At 37.1% G+C, this 14,349-nt stretch overlaps 1 protein-coding gene across 1 annotated transcript in view; it reads left to right on the top strand.

The window, feature by feature from the left end:
* The first annotated feature begins 798 nt into the window (after positions 1 to 798).
* The window catches only part of ITSN1 (intersectin 1 (SH3 domain protein)), a 47,552-nt gene continuing 34,001 nt past the window's right edge, over positions 799 to 14,349 (top strand). The window contains exons 1-6 of the mRNA XM_009706696.1: positions 799 to 998; positions 2,570 to 2,729; positions 3,555 to 3,760; positions 4,455 to 4,537; positions 6,693 to 6,869; positions 13,676 to 13,711. Of these exons, the coding sequence (XP_009704998.1) occupies positions 2,661 to 2,729; positions 3,555 to 3,760; positions 4,455 to 4,537; positions 6,693 to 6,869; positions 13,676 to 13,711 (571 nt within the window). The 5' untranslated portion in view covers positions 799 to 998; positions 2,570 to 2,660. The remainder of the gene's footprint in view (positions 999 to 2,569; positions 2,730 to 3,554; positions 3,761 to 4,454; positions 4,538 to 6,692; positions 6,870 to 13,675; positions 13,712 to 14,349) is intronic.

Raw genomic sequence — 14,349 nt, 5'->3', positions numbered from 1 at the left:
AACTGTTTCATCCTGTCCTTTATGGCTTGGCAGAGATAGCAGAGTGAGGAGAAGGAGGCCTGTGAATTTGTGTGAAAACTTACCATGGAATTGTTCTGTATAAATACATTAGCAAATCTGTGGATTTGTTTTGGATTGTTGGTTGAGTGTTGTTTGTAACATGCTGTGGGTTTTTGTTGTATTTTCTGCAAGAGAGAATCTAGGAAAACTTCTTAAAAACTGCATTTTGTGTTAGCTAAATCAGAAATATCAATGTTTAAGGGATTTCTCTAGAACTCACCTCTCCCACGTCTTCTGAACTATGACACACTTTCAAGCAACTGTTTAAAAACATATGCTTGGCTTATGCATTAGGACTGAACGAAAACATTTTTTACCTCATCACCAAGAAATCCTTTTGATTTTGGCTTGGGAGAAAAAAAGAAAAAAAAAAAGAATTGCAAAACAGTATTGCATTGCAAAATGTTCTCTGATCTATTAATATGTCATAGAAGGAATAGCTGTCAACATAGTCATAGAATCATAGAATATCTTGAGTTGGAAGGGACCCGTAAGGTTTATCAAGTCCAACTCCTTGCTCCTCCAAAGGTAAATTAATAACAAAACCAAAATTCTACCTAGGTGGAACTTGTATTTGTCATGAAGGTGTCATGTCTCTGTAACTAGAGAAAGTTAATTACTGTAGATGAGATGGATTGTTTTAAGTACAAATTCCATTTGTATGTAATGTTTCTTAACTTACTGCCTCTACAGGTGGATGAAAGCCAGACTGGAGAGCCAGGGTGGCTTGGTGGAGAATTGAAGGGGAAAACTGGATGGTTTCCTGCAAACTATGCGGAGAAAATACCTGAAAATGAAGTTCCAGCTTCTGTAAAGCCAGCAGTTGAAGCGGCTGCTGCACCTAAAGTTTCTGTGCATGAAACCACTACATCGCTAGGAACTCCTGCTTCTACAGAGTGTACTACAACTGCCAATAACTGGGCAGACTTCAGTTCAACGTATGTTTGGGTAGTGATTATCACCTCAGATGTGGTGAAGTCCTTTTTAATTGATTTGACTGTGGTGGCAGTTAACACAGAATATCAAGATTGCAAAATAAAAATAGCTTGTTTGAAGTAAAATATTTTTTCCATAGTAAATAGTTAAAATCACAGCCTGGTGGAACTTTAGTCATGCTCCCATCATATCTGCCTGAGCAAGGCAGAAGGACACATCACAAATAGGAGACATTCCTAAGTAAGGATGGTGATGTGGTAGAAATCCCAAGGTGTTGACCTTCCTTTTCTTAAATTAGTTGACATCAATCCTCATTGAAGGTTTCCAACTTGGATTATGCAAAATACAGTAATGACAGAGTTAACATGAAAAGGTGATTTATTAATTCCTCATTACAACATTAGTAAGAGTGATGCAAGTAGATGTCTTATCTCAACTTAATGCTCTGTGCAGTATTATCAACCCTAGGTAAATGAGTAAGTAATTGTCTTATCTTTTGATCATGTAACAGATATCTATAAATTAAAATCTAAATATCTTACTGCAGTATTACAGTACACAATATGTTCTGTTTCAAAATTTGTATCAAATAGGTCACAGTAGCTTTTCCAGTTACTTAAACTTTTTCTGTTTTAACAAACAGTCAATTTTCTGAGGGGGGAGAATAAGACTAGATCTTGAGCTTCCTGGAGATGTGTGGCACATACTGAATTTTATTGTTTTGAATAAATCATACTTTTGACAAAGCTGTTTCTACTCTATGTGGATAATGCATGCTTTCATGCTTTTCATAAAAAATTAATACTCGGTTTCAATACAAAGTGAGTCCGAGAGCTTGGACACTGTTACATTCTAGGTGGACAACTATTGATTACTCCAACTGATAGCACAAGCAACAGGGAAAGGAAACTTAGGTTTAAGATAGGTGCTTTGTTTACACTCCTAGAGTTCAGGGGATTTTGTTCATTTGAGTAGGTATTTGAAGGCAGAGATGTGGATTATGAGATTTAGTAGGCATTTTAAAGGACAAGGGATAACATAAAAAGGGTAAGAGACTGCATAAAACTCTTTAGAGTTGAAAGAAGTCAGTAGGAAATAATCTGAAGCAAAAGAAAAAAGGTAAGCATTTGAATGAGAAGCAGCAAAATGTTGTGTAAGGGAAAGGGATGTGAGGGGTAAGTGACATGCAGGCATGAAGATTTCAAACAAATTTTGAAGAGTGATGATTTTTTTTCTTTTAAGTTACCTCTTTTCACTGTGTATAATACAGACTGTACTAGTTGAACTTAGCCGTTGCACAGCTAAGAAATGAAACTAGGTTACAGGAACAACTGGCCTTAAACAGTGAGGACAAGCAACTGTGTTTAGAGATTGCCCTTTTTAGATAAATTTATTGTTAGCCCATGTTTGATTGCACTACTTCCACCTGAGAGTTATGATGCTCATGGAATAGTCAATTAAAAGGAATCAATCTAGAATGTAGAACTTTTTTTTTCTGCGCAATCTTCCTGCATGAGTGTTTTTATTCAGTTGAAAACAGTAGGAATTAACGTCATTCTCTTTTTTTCTTCAGATGGCCAACAAACACTAGTGAGAAACCAGAGACTGATAACTGGGATGCCTGGGCACCTCAGCCATCTTTGACTGTTCCCAGTGCAGGGCAGATGCGGCAGCGATCAGCCTTCACTCCTGCCACTGTTACAGGATCATCTCCCTCTCCTGTCTTGGGTCAGGTGAGCAACTGTATTCATTACAACTGTTCTGACCCAGCGCAAACGTTTGGAAAGCAAAGTATGAATATTGAACATGCATTAAAACAATCCCCTGAGATAGGTAAGCTATTTCAGTTTGCAGTGCTGAACAGCTAGTGTACATCCATTTGCGACATCCATGGCAGAATTTAACATGAAGTGGTTTTTATTCTGCTATTCTGTGCTGGCTTTTTTAGACTTTGGTGGTCCAGTCAGTGTTTTGAGGGAGTGCTAGTTTTGGGTCACTTCCTTGAGGCTTTCCTGAATCACATGCCGAGAACCTTCACTCCAAAGTGGATTATGTAGTTAAGTTGGAATAGCAGTGGCAAAGCTTCACATCAGATGAATTCCGTCCATCTGTTAAGACATTTCCTTTTCCTCAGCTGAACAACATACTGTTCTTGTAAGCTAATGTGTTCTGAAAAATGCTGAATATTTTAATATCTTTGAGAAAAAAAAAGAAGTTGGAATGTACAATGAATAACTTGCAGCAAAGCATCGTTTTCCAGAAAGTTTACTGCCAAAATAGCTTAATGAAGGTTTATTACATATATATCTTAATTGTAAATCTTTATTTAAATTGTTAAACAAAGCCTCTGATAATCTTGCATTGTATTGATTATAACAGAAATGTAGGAGGACTGTAAACGTTTCTGGTGTTGCTTTGTAAGTTTAATTGACTTAGTTTGTTTTATACAGTTGAGGAAGAGTCTGTGTATTTTGTTGCTGTATAAGTAGTATAAGAATATAATTCCTTAAGCAGCTGTCTTTATGAAAGGTGGTGCATGACTGACTTCTCTCTTTTAGGGTGAAAAAGTGGAGGGGCTTCAAGCACAGGCTTTGTATCCTTGGAGAGCGAAAAAAGACAACCACCTTAATTTCAACAAAAATGATATCATCACAGTTTTGGAGCAGCAAGATATGTGGTGGTTTGGAGAGGTTCAAGGACAAAAGGGGTGGTTTCCTAAATCGTATGTGAAGCTTATTTCAGGCCCCATTAGGAAGTCAACAAGGTATTTTATGTGCTTTTACTGTACTTTACTTCTGTACTGTAATAGTTAAATAAATATGAAGAGTTGCACACTTGAATTTTAAAGTTTAGAATCTACTCTGTAAAAATACTTTTTTATATGACTCTCCTCTGGCGGGTTTTTGACTTCCAGCCCTGGAAATTTGTGTGAGGAATAAGACAACTGACCTCAGTTCTTCTTGGGTCATGCATCACCAACAAAAGAGCCAAAGCTTAGTGAATGGTATTAAATTTATGTGACTTGCAACTAAAAAATTAGTGTATTGGATTTTATGAATTACAGCTATGTAAGTCATAGCTTATCTTTCCCCAAAATAAAAAGGTATACCTCCAAACTTAATCACTTATCATTACTCTTGGAGGATGAAGCAATCAAAATCTGGTTCTGTGAAACTTGAAGGCAATATTAACATTAGTAATACAAATGAGAATTATTTTAGATATTAATTTTTTTTCTGAGGGACAAGAGGCACTGCAGAAACTTGTGTATTTTAAGCAGTTGCCTAAATGTAACCATGACTGGCCATTGTACTTAAAAACTTTAATTTGCATATCTGCTGTCTCTTAAAATGTAGGGAATTGCTTATGGATGCCTATGCATTTTTTAGTTTTTTAATATAATAATATTTTTTCTGAAGAGATTTAATTTCTTAAATAACCATTATTTTCTTATAAAGCATGGATTCTGGTTCCTCAGAAAGTCCTGCTAGTCTGAAAAGAGTAGCATCACCAGCAACAAAAGCAACCATGTCAGGTGAAGGTAAGCGTTTCAAACTGAATGGTGTTAATAGTATTTTACTATGTAATTAAATAGAATAAATCTGCTTATTACCAGAAGCAAGCTTAGACTCAGATCTTAGTGTTTTAAAATTGGGCCTGTTAAAATTGAAGTGCAAATCAATGTGCCTCTAGAATGGTTTAAAATTATTATAGTAAGAATTTATATATGTTGTGTATATAGGAGAAATAATTTCACATGCCATTAAAGTATGTTCTGTAGTTTGTACTGTGTCTTGTATAAATATTTTGGTAACAATTCCCAATCTGGAATGCATTTTTGCAGAGGGCCAAATAAGCACATCTGTACATGTACTTTGTGATGTCAGGAATTATTAATAAATGTCTCAATTTCACCCAAAAGGTCATTTCCAATGTTTCATTAAAGCTCTTAATTATACAATCAGTTATGGAATGTTACGATCCTTATGATGAAGGCTACCCCTCATTTTTAAAGATGGAGCCTGGGGCACAGACAGATAATTGTCAGGCCTCTGAAGGATTTTTAAAAAACTTGCATTCCTGGCTGTCATCACCCTTCAGCTGGAGGTTAATGTCTCCACAAGAGCTGTGTTAACAGACTGCGTGGGCACTCTTAATCCACTTCAGTGCAGCGTCAGCTAGGTTAATTTAAATCACAGTCAATCAATGAATCTAAATATAGGTTACAAATTAAGATTTGTATATAATCTCTACAGCACACCTTAAGTTTTTTAACTACAATTCTACATACAATTTTAAGTGAATGAGTCTCTTTACCAATGTAATTTGCTGCTGGCATGAGCACTACAGAAATTAAAAGGAGGGATCTGTATAACAAGGAAAGTGAGATAATTGGTCATTTTGAAATGCAGTTAGTCTTGCTCACTATATGTTTGAGGAAAAGCAATTGTAGAAATGTAGAAGTCTTTTTTTTGTGAAGTATGGGATATCTCAGGTTAGAGGATTGTGTTAAAAAGGAACACAACTTTTTAATAAAACATTTCAAAAAAAAGCTGTATTGTTAAGAAATAACAAAGCATGGGTTTAGCATCTTCTATTACATTTAAAGGATTTAAGAAAAATTCCATGTGTATAGCATACATTATGATATTTAATGTATGTGTTTGTATGTGCATACAAACAGAAGTGTGTGTTCTTCAGTTGCAGTTGTTAGACAAACCATGACTTTGCTTTCATTAAGGGTAGTAATTGTGGTTTGAATTCTTGCTGAACTTCCCTGAGCTAAGCTTTTTGGTCAGATTTAGTGTTCAAGCAAATAGAACAATTGCCAGCTGCAGTGGAATATTTGAACGTTTTTGTTACACATGCATGAAAGTCTTCCTGAAATATTGTGATACTGCTCTTAGGTCCAGAGCTGGTCCTAGAAGCAGAGAATATAATCTTCAGAAATCTGTTCTGTGCCCATATAAAGTGTGATAATGCTCATTTAGATAAGAATGTATCAAGCTGTATGGAAAATGTTACTGAATTGTCTGAAATTCTTCTTTGTAATCATTTATGTAAAAAATTTTCCTGTAGTTCTGTGATTGAATTACGCATCGCATTTCTCAACATCAGTCTGCTTTAGGTTTTTGCACTTGAATACTAAGTAGTTGACTGTGTTTTAACAAAACAGAACACATTCAGGCTTTGTCTTAACGTTTCCCAGCCATCTGTTGCATAAGATGCAATGACATGTGCGACCTTCATGCAAAGCTTCAAGTAATGAAAGAATTCATTGTACACGAGAGCCAAACAGCACATGTAAAATGAAGACTGTATCTACAGATATTTGGATACCGAGACTGTCCATCCCAAGACTGAAAATTCTAGTCATCAGCACAAAACAAACCATTGGGCAACATGTTTTCTGAGTCGTTTCTGATATATATTAATAATTTATGTACATTTTAATTATACTAGCAAATTATTTTACAAAAATATCCCCCAGAAGCAGCCTTTTGATAGATGGTATTTAGTTTTGGTAGATGTCATTTTATGCATTAAATATTGAGGTTTCTGTGAATAGTAATTAATAAATTTGTCTTCTATCTAGTTCATGGACAGACTGCATTGTATTAGTTAGGTTTTGCTAATGATAATTGAGCAGTTTATCAAGTCTTTTCCCATGTTCTGAATTTATTTCCCTCTTACAGAGTATATTGCTATGTATACTTATGAGAGTTCTGAACAAGGAGACCTAACTTTTCAACAAGGTGATATGATTCTTGTGACCAAGAAAGATGGCGACTGGTGGACAGGAACACTGGGTGATAAATCAGGAGTTTTCCCATCTAATTATGTGAGACTCAAAGATTCTGAGGTAGACACCTGTTGAAATGTTATCAAATTGAGCTGGGGGAGGTATGTTTTATTTGGTGTTGCAGTGATAGTTGCAAGTCAGTGCATCATAAGGGAAAAAAAAATATTTTGCAGTTGTACTTGAACATGAAATTGGAAAGGGAAAACAACAATAGTTGCATTTTGCAACATGATGTCATAAATAACTGTGTGGATCATACATTCAAATGAATCTTGTGTATGTTAGTAGTTAACTTGGCAGTTTTGTAGAGACAAATCAGAATAGCTATGACTACTTCGTTCCTCAGGTAAGTTTTTAATGACTGGCTTGTATCTTACTGCCATTATTTGTAAAAAAAGATAGAGAGAGTAATATTTCACTCTATGTTCTTTTTTCCTCCTTGATGTCATTTTCTTGCAATCAAGGGGAACAAATTTCGCAACAAAACTTAGCTAACTACAATATTAATTTGAAAATTCGTGACTGAATAATAGAGGTTCTGTTTCATCTGACTTTTATCCTGGAACAATCTGGAACATGTCTGTATTAAATTTTTTTCTTTCTTTTTAAGCATTCTAAAGAAAGATGTTTTCTCACTTTCCGCTCAAACATATGAGAAATCTTAATTCACCTACTAGTAGGAATTAGCTTAGAGTCATAGTTGAATACGATACTAATCTCTTGATAAGAAGGAGTTCTTGTTTACGTCTCTGAGAATAATAGGGGTTTTAAAAGTAAATAAATAAGTAAAAATTAGTGGATTTTTAGAATCTAGGTGGTAAGGCTTTTTCCACAAGTCTTGAATTCTGTGTGTATGTGACACAACTCAATGAAAGACTGTGTCTGCAATATAGAGCTTGAGCAAAGTCACTCTAAAATTATTTCTGTTGGTGGAAAAGCTAAAGAATAAAACCTGCAGTGAAATATGTAGCTGTAGAAAGCCTTCATATAATAAATTTTTAGATGATAGAGAAATTTTGATAACATCCTCTGAGACAGGATTAAAAAAAATTTGTAGTTAATGATATTTAGTATTGCAGTCTTTGAGAGAAATAGTATTGTGATACTGCTTTCAGAAACATTTTAGAAACTTTTCTCATTTATATTTTGCATCATTTAACAACTTTCTTCAATCCCTAGCACTACTAGTTCGAGAAGTAATCAGTCTTACACTGGAGAAGTCCTGTCCCAGTGTTGATTAGTTGTTCCCTTGTGAGGTACACTTATCTGTGCACATTAAGACTGTAGTTTCATAGAACAGAATCACAGAATCATTTAGATTGGAAAAGACCTTTAAGATCATCGAGTCCAACCATAAACCTAGCACAGCCAAGCCCACCACTAAACCATGTCCCCAAGCACCACATCTACACCTCTTTCAAATACCTCCAGGGGTGGTGACTCCACCACTTCCCTGGGCAGCCTGTTCCAGTGCTTGACACCCCTTTCTGTGGAGAAATTTTTCCTAATATCCAATCTAAACCTCCCCTGGTGCAACTTGAGGCTGTTTCCTCTTGTCCTGTCACTCGTTACTTGGGAGAAGAGACCGACCCCCACCTGGCTACCCCCTCCTTTCAGGTCATTGTAGAGAGCCATCAGGTCTCCCCTCAGCCTCCTCTTCTCCAGACCAAACCCCCCCAGCTCCCTCAGCCGCTCCCCATCAGACTTGTGCTCCAGACCCTTCCCCACCTTCGTTGCCCTTCTCTGGACTTGCTCCAGCCCCTCAAGGGCTTTCTTGTGGTGAGGGGCCCAGAACTGGACACAGCACTCGAGGTGCGGCCTCACGATCCCTGCCCCAGTCCTCCTGGCCATGCTATTGCTGATACAAAATGATCATATGTAACCCATTCTAAGTGAGCTCAGGTATGATTCTACCTGCCACACTTTTGCTGCCACTGTCTTTCGTATGACCTATTAAAAGCCAGTTCAGGACACTAAGCAGAGCAGAAAACTAGTCTAGCAGAAGTAATACATACTTCTAAGATGATACTCTGAATCAGCTCAGCAAGGGATAGAAAAACGTCAGTACCAGAATTAATACGGGAGGAGGGTAGTGAAGGAGGCAAAATTGCCTCAGCATCAGCTGAGATTAGCTTGAGCTGGTTTTGAACTGCATTCTTAGCTGGCTTTTGTGTGAAATACTTCATTTTAGAAGCAAAACATCACACCTTATGTTTAGTATGTGATTTTGGATACGCCTGTGCTTATTCCTGCCTTTCAGTTGCATCAAATCTAATGACTGTGGAGCAACAGATAAAGGTTAGAAGAGGACTACTTAATGGTTCAGTTAGTAGAAGCATTGTACCTGTAGCACTGCAGAGCCCATTGCAGCAGGCTAGCTTGTCTTTTTGAGAATTAGAGTAAATTTTGTACAGTAGTAAGTTGTGGTGTTAGGCAGGGTTTACTCTGACAACAGAGTTTACTGAGAGTCTGGACAAGAAATTCTGAACTCTCTGTCCCCAAATCTAGCAGCTTGATTCTCCTCTGAGTGTGCAACAGCCCTTCAGTTGTGGTAGCCAAGGTGTTTGTGATTCTGTATCAGGGAATCTACCTGGTTAAGAAAAGCACTCCTTTTTGCAGCCCAGCATGTTCAGCCCGGCTAGTATTTCTTCACATACTTCAAAAAGATGTTGGCTTGCCTTCCGGCGATACAGGAACAAGTGTACAGATAATTGCCTAACCTGTGGAATATCTTGTGATCACAAAACTGTCCCCTAAGTCTCTTTATATTACCTGTAAGTTCATATTGTAGTTGATGAGTGGGAACTTGCACTGTCAGCCTCCTAAAATCCTGGGAGGCCTGTTTCATAGGTAGATAGTAATAGCTGCTAATTAGTTACTTAACCTCAGCTATATTCTTGTTAGTTAATGTTAGGTTTCCTTTGAGCTTTTGTGAAGGAACTGTTTTTGTTTTCCCTTAAGATATTCTCAACAGAGTTTAGTCTCAAAACCTGGGAATTTATATTCAGATGTGCAGAGCTGTCTTTTGTGTGCCTTTAAGGACTGGATGCTTGTCCTGTCTGGTGAGAGACAGGCACACGTATTGGCAAACCTTCTTTGTAGAGAACTCAGAAATAGACATTTAATACTGAAAACTATTTTTATTAGGGAGGTCAGTTTGATGTTTCTCTGATCTCAACTTGTCCAGGGCTGAAGCAGCTAAGTGCTCTTCATCAAAAAGTGCTCCAGCTGCCCTATTTGCTGGTGAAAATCACATCTTCAGATAAAATCTTGATGAGAGAGGGAGGAAAAAGCACAGAGCTCATGGAGATCTTGATATCTGGGATGCTTATTTTCATAAAGTGATTCATACGCCCTGCAGGACATATTTCTTGTTCCAAGTGGATAATTGCCATTACACGTACAGTGTTTTGCTATTCAGCTTGTTCACAGAGCCAGTTTTTACAAAGAATTTCACAATAGTGACTGACTGTTAACTTTCAGATGTGCCGCTGTGCTTGGACAGCTGGTTGATTGTGGAAAATGTTACTAAAAGAGTAAATTAATGTAATGTATTTTGCACTATTGACTTATGCCTGAATTAAAAGTAAGGCAGTGCTGATCTTTCAACAGCAAGCATAGAATTTGTAGAAATGGTTGTAAGCCTCAAAATATCAATGGTTTATACATCAGAAGAAATTTTTTTTAATGTATTCTTCTGTACCTAGTCCCAGGCTACCTATTCACCTCAAGCTGTTGAATTAAACTATTTCCTGTTCCTTAAAGTTTCAGCAAAGTTTCAGCTTATTAACGGAGTGAAAGTCTTTGTTCTTCAAATAAATGATGACCTGGGTTCATGGTCCATTCTCAGAGTTTTCATTAGATTGAGGTAGATGCATACAGGTCTGTAATAGGTTTTTTTCCTACCCTGCCTTTCTTCAGACTGGTGATGATTACCTCTGCATAAGGTATGGAGCTTATACGATGGACTTGGAAACACAAAAATTTAGCTGCCTTGAGTTACAAAACTTTGCCTAAATGTTCTGAAAATAATAACAGTCTGAATGTATTTAATTTGGATTCTAAGAGTCTTACTGTACAACACAATTGGCGAGACTGCTGCTGTGCCTTATTAAATTAACAAAGGAAGTTCTGCTCTACTGTTTCAAGAGACTTCATTACTTGTCACAAAATACGCTCAAATGCAGTTAGTGTCTCAGGTGTGCAAAAGTAGAATAGGATATGTCTTCTCCATTCTTTCTCAACAGAAAGAATAGAAAATACTTCTCCATGTACTGAGTGGGCCAGAAGTTGGGTCAATCTTAAATGTATTATTTATTAATTTAGTTATTTATTGAAGTACTGCAGGACTTCCCTATGTATTTCTTCTGCTTTTTTACCAAGGATTCAGAGAATCTTCAAATAGAATTCAAGCTCAGTCTTCAAGGTGATTTTGAAGCTTCTCTCTTAAAATAATCTCTATATGTTTACCACTTAACTGTAAAGATGCAGTGTCACAGCCTGTTTTATCTGTCCATGTGCTCCTAGTTGGGCAATGTGGATATTGACTAAGTGGTATTTTGAAGGAGTGTGTTCTCTGAAGGTCCAAACACTTGTTCTTTATTGAGGAGGGGGAAGGGCGTTTCTCTGCCAGAAACACTTGCCAAAGCAGAATTAATTCCTGATATTACCATATCAGTGCCAGCTGTCACCTTTGGTTCCACACCTTTTAATTTTGCTACTTGGGACTGTTGATAGATGCACAGTCACTTTGTCTGGACCATCTTCTCCTTGTCCTCAGACCTAAACTTAGTCTTTGTATTTGATCTCTGCATGATGCTTTCCTGTTTCACTTTTTTTTGTTAATATAGAGCACAGTGGTTATAGAGAAAGGTGGGGAACTGAAGAGAAAGAAGGGAACATGGGGGAGAAAGGAAGATTTCCTGGTCTTGTAGAAATTAACTATAATGAGTCTTTTACAATGACAAGAAAATAGCACTGAGACAGTGGTATCCAAGTATCACTTAACTTAAAGCATCCACTTTCCACAATCCTTCCCAAAATTTAAGTTGCAAAATGTCAAGGAGAAGCGTGGTACATTATATGTACGTAAGGTGCTTTGGTGCCAAACTTAAAAAAAACCAACCAACCAACCAAAAATTTCTTCCCATACCCTCTGTTACCTTCTAATGCCAGTTACAGCTTGTGAGGTAGGCAATGCCAACTCTGCTGGGTTTTCTGCTGTTATTTGATGGGGTTGGCTCGACGAATACAGAGTTGTGAGGTGCTACAGTTCAGTCTGAAAGATCAGGCTTCTTTAGTAGCTTTTCTGAAAGATGCTCAAAACATGGATGTCTTAGAGGAGCTATGTAATCTTCAACAGATTGAAGATCTATGTAATAATGTATTTTTATAGAGGCATTCAAAAACCAATATGCATTTTTTAAATAGCCCTGTTCTCTCCGTCATTTAACTTTTTTTTAGCTATTCCTTATATTAGTTTCTGCAAGAATCCCCAAGTTTTCAAAGAATCAAGATAATATGAATATTGAGGATGAAACTGTTCTTTTCCATCGAGGAGTTAGGATTCTGTGAAAACCTTCACGTCATTTGATGTAGGCTCCAAGTTTGTAAGGAGGATCCTAAAGGAGAAGTTAAGGTGGGATTTGGAAGTGTTGTGAGCCTTGCTTGAAGGGAAGAGGATATTTATGGCTATTCAACATTTCTGACCAAAGTACAGTTTAGATTTGTTATGTTGTTGTTATCCATATCAAACCTTTTTATTGCAGAAGATAAGACTGGCAATGTACTGTGAGGAAATTGAAGTAATTATTTAGGGGGCAGGGGGAAGCTGTCCTGGACAGGGATGGTGACTAAAAGGGTTGGAAGATGACTGAGGAAGGGAGGCGTGCAAGGGGCAGAGTTGAGATCACACACTATTTTGTATACTCTAATTGCATGTATATCAGTAGAGCTTTAAGTGCATTAAAATAAATAAAGATAAGTCTTCCCAAGTAACTAGTGGTCTCAAGGGATTTATTTTTTTTTCAGAAAGAGAGCTTTCAGTTTGTGAATTATGAAAGCTTTTAATGTTAAATTTCATCTTGCAGTATCGCTGTTTTCCCATACATAACTGAACTGAACTAATTTCACTGCTTGTGGGATTTCTTGTGGCTATTCAAAGGCTTTTCTTGCAAATATCTTGGCCTGGATGATGATGATGATGTTCATCCCTCATCTCACCCCATCTAGGTTCAGAGGAAATAACTACAGATAGATAGCACCTTGCTATGCAGTGTCCTTTGCTCTCACTTGGGCACAAAAACGGCGGTGAGGCTTTTGCTACTGCAGCACACACTACCTACACAGTTCAGATGACTCGTCTTAAAGATGCAGTGACTACACGGACTATGCTAATGTGCCATATGAGAAATTTTAGAACCATAATATGGACAGTATGAAATAATTATGCCCAGTTAGTGTTTTAGGCATATTTCCAATCCAACTATTTGTAGAGCTGAAAACTACTATTTTTTTAACTCAACAAAATTCACATTCTGTAGATATGCAGATTTACAGTTCAAATGTTGTGTAACTTGGAATTACGTTGGTATTTGCAGTCCATGAAAGGAAGAAAAGTTCAGGAAAGAAGTCTACACATTTATATAGTCATCTGCTTCCATACACTGCTTGCTATTTATTCCTATATATTAATTGCCATCTAAATTACTAATGGTTTCTGTAAGAATAGAATCTTCCTGTAAGAGGTTGGGGTTTTTTTTACTTACATGCTTGTTTAGTGTGCTAAAGTGCATCATAGTAAATAATTTTCATATACTGAGAAATAAACACAAGTGCTAAATTTACATCTTGCTTTCTGTTTCCAGGCTCCTGGAGCAGCTGGAAAAACAGGAAGCTTAGGGAAGAAACCTGGTGAGTCATACATTGTGACAGTACCTTGTATCTGTTCTTAAATACTTAAGTTCAATGGTAACAAAATCTTTTCCGTGAAAATAATTTAATGTTTGCTCTTGGTCATTTTGTAGCAATTTGCACTGTTGAAGACTGTTGCCTATAATAAAATAATGCATAATCTGTTAATCATTCTATCTAGAATGTATTAATCCCTGAATAGCATGTAGCTAGAGAATAAAAATCTGCTTGCTCGAAAATTAATGTAAACGTCATGATGGATTGCGGAACAGAACAGTGGAAGCCTACAAAAAGCCCAGGTCTGCCAGTGCCTCTGAAAATGGAAGTACACATTGTTACTCTGTGGTTTTACAGTGTTTTGCCCAGAATGCTATACAATATGGTATACACAGACTCTGTGAGCTCTTGTACCTGCTTCTCATTTTCAAGAGCCCATACCTTGTATCCATGCTGTGTAGCTTATTGCCTGTGAAGCCTAGTCATATTGCAGAAGATCATGTCGCTGGTTACTTTTTGGGTAGGAAGAGATCACCTGGCTCTTGGGGTGGTGGGCATCGTATTTCCAAAGATCATTAGAAAAGTGCATTCTCTGCCACTGGCAGGGATTTGTAAACTTTCCAGAAGACACCTCTCCCCCC

This window comes from Cariama cristata, unplaced genomic scaffold (assembly GCF_000690535.1).
Source record: "Cariama cristata isolate BGI_N322 unplaced genomic scaffold, ASM69053v1 scaffold22738, whole genome shotgun sequence".
Classification (NCBI taxonomy): domain Eukaryota; kingdom Metazoa; phylum Chordata; class Aves; order Cariamiformes; family Cariamidae; genus Cariama; species Cariama cristata.
The sequence above is the reverse complement of the archived record's forward strand: the minus strand, read 5'-3'. Positions and strand labels throughout refer to the sequence as shown.